This window comes from Nycticebus coucang, chromosome 21, assembly GCF_027406575.1.
Source record: "Nycticebus coucang isolate mNycCou1 chromosome 21, mNycCou1.pri, whole genome shotgun sequence".
Lineage (NCBI taxonomy): Eukaryota > Metazoa > Chordata > Mammalia > Primates > Lorisidae > Nycticebus > Nycticebus coucang.
Genome location: NC_069800.1, coordinates 32,501,876 through 32,518,091, shown reverse-complemented (window position 1 = coordinate 32,518,091; position 16,216 = coordinate 32,501,876). Strand labels below are relative to the sequence as shown.

General features: G+C 42.3%; 1 protein-coding gene across 1 annotated transcript in view; it reads left to right on the top strand.

Annotated features, from left to right (window-relative positions):
• The window catches only part of SHLD1 (shieldin complex subunit 1), a 122,330-nt gene that overhangs the window by 12,101 nt on the left and 94,013 nt on the right, over window positions 1-16,216 (top strand). Inside the window, exon 2 of the mRNA XM_053573399.1 lies at window positions 1,223-1,404. Coding sequence (XP_053429374.1) covers window positions 1,227-1,404 — 178 coding nt within the window. The 5' untranslated portion in view covers window positions 1,223-1,226. The remainder of the gene's footprint in view (window positions 1-1,222; window positions 1,405-16,216) is intronic.

Genomic DNA, 16,216 nt, shown 5'->3' with positions numbered 1-16,216 from the left:
CAAAGGAGATGTCCCTCCCCTGATTCTGATCCATGTCCCCACACAAATAGCTAGCTGGCTCCACAGAGCCTCCATATTTGCCCTCTACCTTTTTTTTTTTTGAGACAGAATCTTACTATGTTGCCCTCGATAGAGTGCTGTGGAATCACAGATCACAGCAACCCCTAACTCTTGGGTGTAAGCTATTCTTTTGCCTCAGCATCCCAAGTAGCTGGACTACAGGTGCCCGCCACAACACCTGGCTATTTTTTTGTTGTAGTTGTCATTGTCGTTTAGCAGGCCTGGGCTGCGTTCGAACCCTTCAGCCTGTTTGTATGTGGCTGGCGCCCTAACCACTGTGCTACAGACCCCAAGCCATGCCCTCTACTAGAAAAAAATAATAATAATTAGGGTGGTGCCTTGGGTGGTGCATGTGGCTCAGAGAGTAGGGTGCCAGCCCCATATACGGAGGGTGGCAGGTTCAAACCCGGCCCCGGCCAAACTGCAACAACAACAAAAAATTTAAATAAATAAATAAACTTAATTAAAAAAAAAATTAGGGCGATGCCTATGGCTCAGAGAGTAGGGCCCTGGTCCCATATACGGAGGGTGGCAGGTTCAAACCTGGCCCTGGCCAAACTGCAACAACAACAACAAAAAAATACCTGGTGTTGTGGCGGGCACCTGTAATCCCAGCTACTCAGGAGGCTGAGGCAAGAGAATTGCCTGAGCCCAAGACCTGGAGGTTGCTGTGAGCTGTGATGCCACTGCAGTCCACTGAGGGCAACAAAGTGAGATTCTGTCTCAAAAAAAAAATAATAAAATTAATTTTTTATTGTTGTTGTTGAGACAGAGTCTCACTCTGTTGTCCAAGCTAGAGTGCCATGGCCTCAGCCTAGCTCACAGCAACCTCAAACTCCTGGGTTCAAGCGATCCTCTCTTAGCCTCCCAAGTAGCTAGGACTACTGGCGTCTGCCACAAAGCCCGGTTAAATGTTTAGTAGAGACCGGGTCTGGCTCTTGCACAGGCTGGTATCGAACTTATGATCTCAAGTCATCTGCCCGCCTTGGCCTCCCAGAATGCTAAGATTACAGTTGTAACCCACCATGCCCATTCTTTTCCCTCTGCTTTTGACAGCAGGCCCAGTTTTACTGTTTGGTAAGATTCCTCAAACCATGACTCCAATGAAGATTCTTGCTGTATAGCGCCTTTTGTACTGAGTTTAAAATTTTTTCCATGGCAGGACTATGGCGGCCTGGGAAGCTATGGCGAATAGCCACTCAGAAGACAGCAGTGCTTTGGACCTTCCATCAGCATGTGACATAAGAGATTATGTCCTGCAGAGACCCAGTGAAAAGGCCAACAGCGAGGCTTTTAGTTCTGTGGAATTATTTTCTTTGCCTTGCTCTTCTGATATGGATCCAGGTAATAAGCAGAGTTTTAAACAAACTAACTTAACAAAAAAACAACTAGCAGATATGCAGGTATGTGATATTGTTTCTGTCTTTTCCAATAGCAGATCTCCAAGAATGATTCATTGTCTTAGATAGAAAGAAATCTTAACTAAGCCAAGCCCTGGGGAGAGACTTCAAAGGGCAACCTCCTCTGGTGTGACAAGGAGCTGTTTCCTGGAGGTTGTTTTTTTGTTTTTTTTTTTAATCTTGGGTCCCTTTCTGATCTCTATCAAAATGCATTTAGAAGCAGGTAACACTTGGTTCAACAAAAAGAAAATGGAATTTTTTTGTTTTGTTCTTTTAAAACTTCAGAAAATAGCAATGTGGGCCTGTTAAATGCTATGAGTAATAAATAAAAATAGAGACTTTGGCCAGGCCTGGTGGCTCATACCTGTAATCCTAGCACTTTGGGAGGCTGAGGTGGGAAAATCCTAGCACTTTGGGAGGCCAGGAGTTTGAGACCAGCCTAGCAAGAGTGAGATGCCATCTCTACAACAAAACCCAGAAAAACTAGCCAGATGGGGTGGTGCATGCTTGTAGTCCCAGCAACTTGGGATGCTGAGGCAGGAGGATCACTTGAACACAGGAATTTGAGGTTGCAGTGAGCTATGATGATGCCACTTCATACTTAGCCTTGGTGAGAGAGCCAGACCCTGTCTCCAAAAAAAAAAAAAAAGAGAGAGAGAGACTTTAGTATTCCTCTTATGAACTTATGAACTCCCAATTTAACTACAACTTTTCTTGACTACATTGCCAAAATGTGTGCTATTTAAGCTTAATGATAATCGCCTGATGTAGGTAATGATGATCTTTAGTTGGAAAGTTCATTTTTTCTTGTTCATCACCCAGTCTGGGTATGGAGGTCCACAGACCTGTATTCAAAGTTTAGCTCTGCTACATTGGCTGTGCACATTGTTTCTTAAACCCTCGAAGGTCTATGGTCATTTGCAATGACAGTAAAATGCTTGCCTCATGAGGTTAGGTTGAATTCAGGGAAAAAACGTAAAGTGCTTAGCATGGGGTTGTCCATCTGTGGGTGCCCATCAATGTGGTTGTTGTTAATATTAAGAAATGCAAATACATATTTTTAATTTGTTTTAAACTCACAGATCAAATGAGCCTTAATAAATTTTTTTTCATATAGATTTCAAACAGTGATCGACTTGCCATTTTAATATACATCATTGGAGATCTGCTTATTTGTAAATAGCCTTTTGCTCATCTGGAAAAATAAACCAGTGAACAGTATTTTTCTATTGTAGTTTTCAGGACCATTTGTCTCATTAATTCCTGTTTCAGCTGAAGAATTGTATTACATTTGGAGATAAAAAACTTAAAACACGGGAAAAAAGGGCGGTGCCTGTGGCTCAAGGAGTAGGGCACCGGTCCCATATGCCGGAGGTGGCGGGTTCAAACCCATCCCTGGCCAAAAATACCACACACACACACACACAAAAACAACACGGGGGAAAAAAAAAAGAAAGAAATGCAAATACATTTTTTTTTTTTGTAGAGACAGAGTCTCACTTTATGGCCCTTGGTAGAGTGCCATGGCATCACACAGCTCACAGCAACCTCCAGCTCCTGGGCTTAAGCGATTCTCTTGCCTCAGCCTCCCGAGTAGCTGGGACTACAGGTGCCCGCCACAGCACCTGGCTATTTTTTTTTTGTTGCAGTTTGGCCAGGGCTGGGTTTGAACCCGCCACCCTCGGCATATGGGGCCAGCACCCTACTCACTGAGCCACAGGCGCCACCCGCAAATACATATTTTTAAAGGGAATTAGCTGGGTCCTAAGAAAATGTAGGCTTTAATGAATATGAATTCAATAATGACTATAGATTGAGTGTGTACCTGTCATTGTCTTTAAGAATTCTATGAAAATTTGTTTATCACAGCTCTATTTACAGTCACCAAGATGGGGAACTAATCCAAGTGCCCATCAACCCATGAATGGATTAATAAGCTTTGATATATATATATATATATGTACATACACCATGGAATACTATTCAGCCATAAAACAGATGGAGGCTTTACATCTTTTGTATTTGTCTAGATAGAGTTGGAGAACATTTTCTTTAGTAAAACATCACAAGAATGGAAAAGCACGTCTCCAATGTATTCAATACTGATATGAAGCCAGAAGATACACCAATACACATGTGGCGCACTAGAGAAAAACACAATTTAATTCAAGTTGTAGGGAGGGGAAAGAAGGGAGGGAGAAAAGGGAAAGAGGGAGAGGGATCGGCGTGCTCTCACCTAATGGGCACAATGTAAGGGCATATGGCACACCTCCTGGGTATGGGACAGGACCACAACAGGGACCTTACCTAACACATGCAGACATTGTAATCTAGTCATTTGTACCTTCCTATTAATCTGAAATTAAAAAACAAAATTCTATGAAAAAGACACTTTTAAACTTTCTCATGATTCTGTTCTGATTTTTAGGATATAGAGTAATCAGGATCAGTAAGCTTCCTGTTTAATTTAGTACCTGATCAAGAATTAGATCTTTTTTTACCCTTTTCTTTCTAGACTTAACTTTTAACCTTCTCCTTTCTCCTTTTTGTCCTGTTCCATGTTACTTTCCATTCCTAAAACTGATTTTATTCATCATCTCTGGTTATCAAAAGTATTTCCTAGAAGAAGTGAATAGACGCAACTGGACAGAACTTCAGAAGTATTGGCCTGTTGAAATACTTTGGGACAATCGCGTTATTCTTTTAGGGAATTCGTTGTAGACTTGGTTTTTATCTTTTATTTCCTGTTGGTTGAATAATCCATAGAAAAGCAACTACTGGCTTGGTGCCTGAAGCTCAGTGGTTAGGGCACCAGCCACATACACTCGGGCAGGCAGGTTCAAACCCATCCCTGGCCTGCTAAACAACAATCACAACTACAACAAAAAAATAGCCAGGTGTTGTGGCAGATATCTGTAGTCCCACCTACTTGGGAGGCTAAGGCAAGAGAATTGCTTAAGCCTAAGAGTTTGAGGTTGCTGTGAGCTGTGACGCAATGGCACTCTACCAAGGGTGACATAGTGAGACTGTCTCAAAAAAAAAAAATAAAAAGAAAGCAACTGTTACTAATTGGAATTTGGCTGACAGTACTAAAAATGAGAAGCATGTTGAAATGTTTATGTTGAAATACTTGTTAAAAAGTCTAGACATTTCATGCCAAAAAGCTTCTCGGGAAACTCTTATAAAGGCCTAAACCTGGGAAGGGATAGTCAGATGCTAAGGCAACCTTTTTACAGGGTTACGGGTGATGATGGTCATTCTGGGTCAGACTGTGTGGTTCGATTCTGGTTCTGCTTTTTCCTGTGTTTTAACCTTGAGCAAGGCACTTGGCCTCTCTGAGCCAGTCTCCTCCCTTGTGAAGTGGAGATAATGATGTCTGCCTCGTTGTGGCAGAGTCCATGAGGACACAGGGGCTAGTCCATGAGGCACAGTGCCTGGTACACAGTGGACTCTCGAGAAAGCCAGTTCCTCATCAACCGAGTTGCTCAGCATACTGCCCTCTGCCCAGTCAGCTCAAGCTGCTATAACAACTACCACAGACTATGTGGCTTAGACAATGAGCACTGATTTTTCATACTTCTGGAGGCTAGAAGTCAAGATCAAGGTGCCTGCAGATTTGGTATCTGGTGACGTCCCCTTACTGATTTATAAGACAGCTACCTTCTTGCTACGTCCTTATGTGGTCAGGAGGAGACCATCTCTCTCTTGTCTCTTACAGGACAGTAACCCCATTATGCGGGCCCTCACCCTCAAGATCTACTCACCTCCCAAAGGCCCCACCTCCAGTGCAGTCACATTGGGGAGCAGGATTTTAACACATGAATTTGGGGGGAGGAGACACAAACACAGTTCATAGCATATGCTGACTGTGCTCCCTTCCCAGAAATCCCAGCAGGTGGCAGGCAACGTGCAGGTAGCTTATCAGTGGGTATCCCAGCTTCAAGGTTGGAGTGAGCGTTACAGTTCTAACCTTTGGAAGAGGAGTAGTCCTCAGTTTTAGGAGGTGCAGAGACCTCCCAGAAATTTGGTTATAAGAATCTGAGCCCAGGGTGGCACCTGTGGCTCAGTGAGTAGGGCACCGGCCCCATAAACCAAGGTTGGCTGGTTCAAACCTGGCCCCGGCCAAACCACAACAAAAAAATAGCCGGGCGTTGTGGCGGGCACCCGTAGTCCCAGCTACTCGGGAGGCTGAGGCAAGAGAATCGCCTAAGCCCAGGAGTTGGAGGTTGCTGTGAGCTGTGTGATGCCACGGCACTCCATTGAGGGTGATAAAAATGAGACTCTGTCTCTACAAAAAAAAAAAAAAAAAAAATCTGAGCCCAGGCGTAAGCTTCCTTGTACAGGATTCCCCATGTCACCTTGCAGCGAGTTCTGGCCCCTCCCGGCCTTGTTGGTTGCAGAGTCCACCTACACTCCTCACTCCATGCCTCCATCTCACGGTTGTTCCTTATTTCCCGAGTGGCTTCTATATGTCCCACTAGAATAACCCTGTCTTTGCTCAGATGCCAGTGACTTTCTCCAGAACCCAAATCTGAATGAGCTTCTCTTTCCTTATCTTATCTACCCATCTCACTGCTCATGTCCTAGAGGAAGGTATTAGTGGCAAAAGGCATGAAATTTAAGAGCACTTTCCTAGAAACTAATGGATTGGTAAGAATCCTAGAGTATTAGAATAACTTCAACAGCCTTGGTCATTTCAGTCTGGTTATGCAAAGAAGGTTAGGCCAGGTCATTTGTGTCTAAATAAACAGAGTTCTTCTGTCCTGAAGTTACTGGTCCACTGGCCACTCCTCCTAAGGTGCTGGAAAAGCAAACAACTCCACCCAAGGCAGGCACAGGATTATGAAACTCCACCCCTCTGCCCTTCACGGTGAGATAAGGTAGAAGACCCACAGCTGCCAAAAAGGTCTCCCTGGAACACTTTTTCTATCATGTGCCTCTGTTTAAGTCTTTTTGAGATGTTGTCCTGGACTTCTTTCTTTCTAGCTCTTATTAAAGCTTCTCTGTTTGATTTTCAGGACTCTTGTATAATCTGGTGTCTGGGATATTTGTTCAAATATTTAACCGCCAATGTACTTGTAGCGCAATATTTTAGCAATTGGCAGGGCCATACAGGCTTGTGCTGGCTGAATATAGGCTCCTGCTGGTGTCTAACTTACTCATTAACACGGGCCTGCAATTCCTGTCCAGACTGTTTCCAGGCTGTGCCAACCCTTAGTGTCTTGTTCCCCTCTCTGGAATGTGCTCCCTTCCTGCTCAACTCCAGTCCATGCCACAAACCGCTGAATGGAATCCATCAATAGTCTCAAGTGTGGACTTCCTGATGGACTGGAACTCCCTGCCTGTCAGATACTTGTTTCCTTTCTCCTCTGCTGCTGGCCCCAAGGAAGCGTAGGGTATACAGAATGGAAGAGCCGAGTTAAGGACACAGGATCTGTGTTAAATCTGTCCAAGGCAAGGTCACAAAGGAATTTGGAGGCACAGTCCCCTGTGTACTACTGGGGCTTGATAAACTCTGAGTAACTGTGTGGCTTATCTCATCAGCACTGCGTGGGCCCTTTGTCCTGGAAAGCACCCAGGGTGCTTTCTAATACAGGACAAAGAGTTTCTCTGAAGTTGTTGTTCAGACATTACAATACAGATGTAGGAAATCTCAGCCCTTTCCTCAAACTTGAACTTCTGTCTAAGAGCAGTGATGGGGAAATTGGGTGAATGTATACAGCAGATTGAATGTCAAGAACACAATAAGTCTTTGATGATTAAAGGCCCTGGCTGGGAGCTAGCTATAAATTTAAAGTAAACAGTGGTTTAAAACCCTCTTATTCTTACTCTGGGAATCTGTCAACATCCCATTCTTCAAAGACCATTTTATAACCTGTATCTTCAGGCATTTCATCCAAAGAATTTAATATTTAAGAGCTGATAAATATGCTTGTCTTTTTTTCTTTCTGTAATTCATATGGTATCTCTTTGTAATACTATAAGCTTTTGTTTTTAAAAGAAAAGAATTATGAGCTCTTAAATCCAAAAACTCTTATCAAAAATAAGGCCAGGCATGGGAGGCCATGGCGGGTAGAATGCTTGAGCTCAGGAGTGAGACCTTCTTGAACAAGAGGGAGACCCCCATTTATACTAAAAGTAGAAAAATTAGCTGGTTGTTATGGCAGGCACCTGTAGTCCCAGCCACTCAGGAAGGCAAAAGGATCGCTTGCGCCCAAGAATTTGAGGTTACTGTGAGCTGGTGATGCCATGGCACTCTACCCAAAGCAACAGAGTGAAACTCAGACTTAAAAAAAAAGGGGGGTGGCGGTGCCTGTGGCTCAGTGGGTAGCACACTGGCCCCATATACTGAGGGTGTCGGGTTCAAACCCAGCCCCATCCAAACTGCAACAAAAAAATAGCCAGGCGTTGTGGTGGGTCCCTGTAGTCCCAGCTACTCGGGAGACTGAGGCAAGAGCATTGCCTGAGCCCAGGAGTTGGAGGTTGCTGTGAGCTGTGATGCCAAAGCACTCCACTGAGGGCGATAATGTGTGTCGTGAGGGCGATAAAGTGAGACTCTGTCTCTAAAAAAAAAAAAAAAAACAAAATCAAAAATTAAAATAAAATTTATACTTAGTATTATAATTGTAGAATTCTGGATGTGTCAATGATGTTTTCAAATAGGAATCAGAGTATATTTTAGACATGTAAATAATGTTGAGACATGTTTCTTTTTATAGGTGCATTAAGTGATATTGACCCAATACTCCCTAAACCAGACACAAAATATGGCAAGGAAACGCAAGGAGGGGACAGTGATTGTGGAACCAAGTCTCTAAGAAATGACTGAGAATAAAATGGGGCACTTCCTCTCAGATGCCAAGTCGATGGGTTTTGTTTGGAAGATTTGGGTACTGGGCATGGGCAGCACATCTCTGGTTTTGTTTCCTCTTGCTGGATTCAGTTATGCAGATTTGGCTATCGGGACTGAATGTTCAGCTCCCAAATAGGATTTTGATATCTCTGCATGCTGCTGTTGGAAGGCAGCAGCTCATTCTAATTGAGTAGTGAAGGATAAACTGAGTGTATTTGAGTGATGCTCACAGAGCTGGAGAAAGCCGGTTTCTGAGTAGGGGTCTTTGGAGCATGTTCCAGGCAGCTCTTTAGGAACTGTGGGTTTGAGATTATTGCCACACCAGTGCACTCTCTAGGCAAGCATTCATTTTTTTTTTTTTTTGTAGAGACAGAGTCTCACTTTATGGCCCTCGGTAGAGTGCCATGGCCTCACACAGCTCACAGCAACGTCCAACTCCTGGGCTTAAGCGATTCTCTTGCCTCAGCCTCCAGAGTAGCTGGGACTACAGGGCAAGCATTCATTCTTTAATCCTCTCCTTTGCCACTCGGGGAAGTTGAATCTCAGGATAATGAAGGAAATTACCCAAGTTCACATAATAACCTGGCAACTCCTACTTCCTTTCCCTCTGTGTAGACTTATTCTTTTTTATTTTTATTTATTAATTTATTTTTTGAGAGAGGGTCTCACTGTGTCACATGGGCTAGAGTGCAGGGGTATGATTAAGCTTGTAGCAACCTCAAACTCCAGAGCACAAGTGATCTTCCTGCTCAGCCTCCTGAGTACCTGGGACTATAGGCACCCACCACACCTAGCTAATTAAAAAAAATTTTTTGTGTCTGTGAAGATGGGATCTCACTATATTGCTAGGCTGGACTTGAATGCCTGACTTCAAACAGTCCTATGCCCCAGCCTCCCAAAGTGTTAGGATTACAGGCTTGAGCCACCATACCTGGCCCCCAGTTTAAGTGTAGAATTATTTTTAAAAGCTCAAGAATGCCATTTGCCATGGCTCTTCACTTTGAGTTTCAAAGACACCTGCTCTGGGATAAAAGACTTAATTACTTCTGTGTACTTTGCCTGCAGTTAGAATTTTAAAAAGTAATCTCAACTGAATTGAAAAACAGGCTGTGGTTCCTGCCCGAGCCACACCCTCAGGGACTTATCTGCTAGGTCAAAGCTTGGAGTGGTGACCTCAAGGTTTGGCTTGATAGCTTTCCTCAAGGGCTTCTCTGAGCGAGCAGGCATCTGTGACCTGCTACTCAGCTGTGTCTTCTTTTTTTTTTTTTTTTGAGTCAGAGTCTCACTTTGTCACCCTTGGTACAGTGCCATGGCATAGTGATACCGGAATTTCGCTCTTCAGTAGCTCCTTGGTCTTGGGGATTTGAAGAATGAACCCACGGACCACAGATCAGTGGTAAGATAGGACTTTTATCAGAAGTTAGAAAGGAATACAAAAGAAGTAAAAATCACCAAAGCTTCTGGAAGGGGGAAAGAACTGAAGAACTCACTCGGGAATCTCCAAATGGGCTCTTTTTTCTAGGGGTCTTAAGTAGAGGATTACACATGGCTGGCAGTTGGTCAATGAATGCAGTTTCTCCTTCACTTGGGTGAGGTTATCACGTCCTTTACAGTCTTTGTCCCTGAGACGGGGATTAGGGTGTGTGCTCCTACCCAAGGTGGAAGCACCCAAAAAACCATCACAGGCTGTTTTGTTCATGATCTTATCAGAGCCCAGAGGATATGTCCCGAAAAAGGCAGTCCGCTTGTGCCTGAAAATGGGGATCTGACCTTTGAGCTCACCTGGGCCTAGTGAATGGGGGGCTCCCTGTCTAGCCCTGAGTGGTGGAATTCTGTATCAATAGCTCACAGCAACCTCAAACTCTTGGGTGTAAGCGATTATCTTGCCTCAGCCTCCCAAGTAGCTGGGACTATAGGTGCCTGCCACAATGACTGGCTATTTTTAGAGACAGGATCTTGTTCTGGCTCAGGCTGGTCTTCAACCTGTGAGCTCAGGCAATCCACTCACCTTGGCCTCCCAGAGTGCTAGGATTATAGGCATGAGCCACCTCGCCCAGGCCTGTGTCTTCTTAAAATACAAGAAAACAACCTAATTATGATAGCCAAACAGACACTGTCCTAGTTTGATTCATTGTCATGTATTTATGAGACAAGGAAGACTATACTCAAATAAGGGAAAATGGGAAGATTGATGGTTTATCATTTATCATAACCTTACGTTTCAGGCATCGTAGTATGCATTTCATGTGCATTGTTTCATTAATTTCTGACAACCACCTTAAAGAAGCAAATCCTATTATAATTTCTGTGTTACCCATGAGGAAACAGAGTCTTCTAGAGGCTGTTTGCATGTTGATGTTAACCACAGAATGGTAGAAATCTGATACTCAAAACTGTCCTTAAAGTCAGAACTTCAAAGAAACAAAGCATCTAGGCATGATTAAATACTATGTATTTAGACTTAAATATTTGTAGTTACCTTTTTAGGGCTCTGCTAGCATCTTTTCATTAACTCTGAATATCTTTATTATTTATTTATTTATTTTATTTTATTTTTTTAGAGACAGAGTCTCACTTTGTTACCCTCAGTAGAGTGCTGTGGCGTCACAGTTCACAGCAACCTCCAGCTCTTGGTCTTAGGTGATTCTCTTGCCTCAGGCTCCCAAGTAGCTGGGACTACGGGCGCCTGTCACAACACGGCAGGCGTTGCAATTTGGCTGGGGCTGGGTTCGAACCTGCTACCCTCTGTATATGGGTCCAGCGCCCTAGTCACTGAGCCATAGGTGCCGCCCTGCTCTGAATATCTTCAAACCAATGTCAGTGCACTCTCAGGAGCAGCTATGACTCCCAGTTCACCGGACCAGTGTTGTGTCCACTGTGCACTGAGTTCTCCTTTCAACCTAGCGTCTTCCCAGTGTGGAAGAAGCCCTTCCTAGCTATGGACTAACTGGAGAGAAAACCTTGTTTTCTCAGTTAAGTTCTCATACCAGGTAAGATCAACTTTTTATGTTAAAACCCAGGAAAGAAAACAAGTCAGAAATTTTAACTGTTTTCTGAAATAAATGAAACTCTTGATAACTTTTTCTACTCAGAATGAATGTTCTCATCTGGTTCCAGAACACTTCTAATTCTTGGCCCTTTGCCTCTTGAAGTTGTTCTTTGCTGTGAGTGGCCTCTTTTGACCAACCTTTTAGCTCCTTAGAGTTTTTAATAGCTGAGCCTTGCTTGAATTTACAAAAACCCAGCTTATTGGAACAGAACTTTTTAATGCGTTCCTGGGTCCCCCGTGCCTGACTATCGGGTTCATGTTTTGCTGTCTACCTAGTCTAATCATGCAGTGCCGACAGCTGTCACACACAAAACCTAGACCCTGGTGTGTGAGTAGAGAGAGGACAGGGCCCTTGGCTCGCGATAGGTGCTCAGTAAAGGCTGGCTGAATAAATAAATGAAAAACACAAGCCAGTGAAAGGTGATAAGATTAAAAATAGATATATTTATCATAGTGCTTTGCTTATCAATTTGTTACTTTATCATCAAATTTAAGCTGTCCTTTATCTTATGTGTATTGAGTATGAGGAAGTATATATTCTTAAAAAAAAAAGTATACATTCTTACATTCCTGCAGATTTGTTTAATTCTCATCTGGAAAGTCTTCAGACTGAGTTCATTATAAGCTAGTTTTTCTCAAAAGTTGCTGGGTTTTTTTCTTTGAAAACAGAGGAAAGAGAAATGAAACACTGAAAGGAGATAAATGCTACTGAGAATAGAATATGTCTACATTTCTCCATCATGAAGAAAGGGTGATACGTTCCTAGTGGAGTTGTTTACCCAGCAAATATTTCTGTAATAACAGTGCATGTGATCGTGGCTTTAAGGATACTCTTAAAGATTGCCCTTAAAGCAATTTTCTTAAGAAAACTGTATTTCTATCATATTTTATAGTATTGTGAAGTTTTTTATACTTAAAAAATCCTACAATTGAATGGGAAAATTTTTTAAATTCTAGAAAACAAGCAGATATACTTCCAGTAGTCATCATTTTTATATAGAAATTTCTTTTAAGAAGTCTTGGAAAATATAATTAAAAAGATGAGGATGTTACTGAAGGGCTTTAGAAGTAGCGTTTGGGGGCGGTGCCTGTGGCTCAGTCGGTAGGGCGCCGGCCCCATATACTGAGGGTGGCGGGTTCAAACCCGGCCCCAGCCAAACTGCAACCAAAAAATAGCCGGGCGTTGTGGCGGACGCCTGTAGTCCCAGCTGCTCGGGAGGCTGAGGCAAGAGAATTGCTTAAGCCCAGAAGTTGGAGGTTGCTGTGAGCTGTGTGAAGCCACGACACTCTATTGAGGGCCATAAAGTGAGACTCTGTCTCTACAAAAAAAAAAAAAAAAGAAGTAGCGTTTGATGGAAAATTGGTTAAAATAATGACCCCAGGCAGCTGCTCTGAGTCTAGGCCTGGAGGTGGTGTCTGGCAAGTTCTTGCTGTAGAGCAGTGTTGGGGTCTACTGACCTCTAGTGGCTACTTTTTACACATTCCTGAGCCTTACTAAAAGAAGAATTTAACTGTACCAATGTATTTATTCTTTACGGAGTTCTGTGCCTATTAGAGGTAAAATGAGAACTTCTTGGAGATATTTTACTCAATTAAAATTTGAGAAGCTAATTTGTCTTAAGATCACTACTGTTAGATATACTTACTGCATGTTCATATATAATTCGAGGGAACCTTTTTCATTCATCCCACAAGGTTGAGTATAGGCTAGAATACTAACATTAATAGTGAAGTCTGATTTTTTTCTTTGTACATTTGCCAAGTAAAAGTTGTGCTTTCTTGGGCAAAAATAAGATAAAGGATTTAATTTCTTGTCCTTTGGCAAAATTATAGTAACATTAAAGGGTAATCATAAAATTAAAAAAATATATTGTGGGACCTCAAATCCAATAAGATGGCATGCATCTATTTCTCCTTGCATTTACCTGCCAAGTATAACTATGAACCCTAGAAACACAAGAGGTAACCAAAAGAGAACTCTGAGATTTGGTACGAAGAAGATGAATTGGTTTGGGGCCATGGGATTGGAGGAACAACTTAGTGGCAAGGGTGTCTTATGTCCTCCTACCAAACTGAAGAAAGGGACCTAGACCCAGTGCATCTTGACTTGAACCTGGCAACAAATGGGTGGCCCAGGCAGGCTCACTCTCCTCAGGGTTGACTGGTTGTCCAGCATGACCAGGAAAGCCTGGCACCTAGCCAGGGGGTCATAGGAGGCCACTGGCAATAAATGGCCAGGGGAAGCACTCACCTCCATAGGGCCTGAGATTTCCTTCTCCTGGTAAGTGGTACCTATGTGGTCAGGAGGCACCTGGAAGTGGATTCTGTCAATACAACAAATGATCCAGCCTGGGAAGTTTCTCTGTCCCCATGGGCCTGAGACTCTCTGCCCCTGCCCACATTCACTGGGGCAGTTGGGAGGAGGGTACCAGCAAAGGTGACCCTACCCCAGTAACGGGCAATCTGGTATGCCTCTTCCTCTCAGGGAGTCTGAGACTTAGTTCCCCCACTGAGAGATATGATACTCTAAGGCTTTAAGCAACACTAGCAGTGACTTACAGAAGACTCAGTTGTACCACATCAACCTAGCAGATCAAACTAAGCAGCAAAAACTCTGAAAATCAAACTTTCATTGAAACTACAACCCCTAAAAGTAGGCTAGAATCTACATGCTAAACCTAAACAGGATGACTACATGCTAAAATAAAGGATTTAAATGCACAAAATGTTCAGGATACAGCCAAAGATTACTTGTTAGACTAAGAACCAAAAAAATCACAACTTGAATGGAGAACAGAGAGTCACAGAAGCCAACATTGAGATGAATCAGACATTGGTGTTATCTGACCAGGATTTTAAAGCAGCTACCATAAAAATACTTTGGCAATCAGTGATAAATTCTCTTGAAACAAAGGAAAAATGGAACATCTCAGAGAAATAAAAGTGAAATGATAAAACTGAAAAATACAATAGAGATCGATATATTCGTTTTTGTATATGAAAGCCCATGTGAAGAGAATGAAAAGACAAGGTATAGAGTAGGAGAAAAAATCCACAAATCCGACATCTGACAAAGCTCTAGCGTCTACAGTATCCACATATTAAGAATCCTCAAAACTCAACTCTCAAAAACAAGACAATTCAGTTTTACAGAATAGCACAGTCCCCTTTCTCTATATCCTTGCTTGTTATGGTCTATTTGTTTCTTGATCATCACCATCCTGATGATCATGAAATGATATCTCATTGTGGTTTGGATTTGCATTTTGATGCAAATTAATCTGATGATTAGTGATGTCCAATATCTTTTCATATGCTTCTTGACCATTTTTATATTATCTTTGGAGAAATGTCTATTGAAGTCCTTTGCCATTTTAAAAATTGAGTTGATTTCTTATTATTGAGTTGTAGGAGTTTTTCATATATTCTGGATACTAATCCCTTGTCAGATCTGTGATTTGTCAATATTTTCTCCCTTTCTATAGCTTGACTTTTGCTCTGTTAATTGTGTCTTTTGATGCAAAGAAGTTTTCCAGTGTGATATAGTCCCATTTGTCTGTACTTCCTTCTGTTGCTTATGTTTTGGGTGTCACATTCAAGAAATCATTGTCAAGTCCAATGTCATGAAGTTTTTCTCTATTTTTGTCTTCTCTAAGTTTTATAGTTTTAGGTCTTATGTTTAGGTTTTTAATCCAGTTTGAGTTAATTTTTGTATATGGTGTAATAAAAGGATCCAACTTCATTCTTTTACATGTAAATACCCAGTTTTCTTGGCACCGTTTGTTGAGAAGACCTTCCTTTTCCTACTGAGTAGTCACGGCATCCTCATCAAAGATCATCTGACCATATACACAAGGTTTTTGTTTTTGTTTTTGTTTTTTTTTTAGCAACAGAGTCTCATTTTATCACCCTCAGTAGAGTGCCATGGTGTCATAGGTCAGAGCAACCTCCAACTCCTGGGCTTAGGCGATTCTTTTGCCTCAGCCTCTCGAGTAGCTGGTACTACAGGCACCCGCCACAATGCCCAGCTATTTTTTGTTGCAGTTTGGCTGGAGCCGGGTTTGAACCTGCCACCCTCGGGATATGGGGCTGGCGTCCTACCCTCTGAGCCACAGGCCCCGCTCATACACAAGGGTTTATTTTTGCATTCCATTGGTCTGTATGATTTTTGTCTTTATACTTGTACCATACTGTTTTGATTACTGTAGCTATGTTTAGAAATCAAGAAGTATGAGTCCTTAAACTTTTTCTTTCTCTGAATTGTTTGGGCTATCTGGGGTCTATGTGTGTTCTTTTTTGCTATCCCCATAAATATATCTCATTGTGGGTAAATATGTACATGTAAATTTATATATTTTAGTATATTTGTTTATATATAGATATAATAAAAAAATCTCTAACAAAACTATGGTGTTTTGCAACTTGCTTTTTAAAATTCATATCTGATCACAACTGACCTTTAATATCTACCAATCAGTACCTCAATCCTTTTAAGGCCTGCATAGTGTTCTGGAGTATGAGTCCATTATGATCTTTTTAACTATGTCTCTATTAATGGTCATTAGTTTGTCTCCACATTTTGGTAATTACAAATAAATATGTTGTGTTTTTTTGTTATTTTGAGATTGAGTTGCCCTGGGGTAGAGTGCCATGGAGTCATAGCTCATGGTAACCTCAAATTCTTGGGCTCAAGTGATTGTTTTGCCTCAGCCTCCTGAGTGGCTAGGGGTACAGTAACCTACCACAATGCCTGTCTGCTTTTGGAGATGGTTTTTCTGTCTTGCTCAGGCTGGTCTCGAACCCGTGAGCTCAGGCAATCCACCCAACTCAGCCTCCTAGAGTGCTAGAATTACA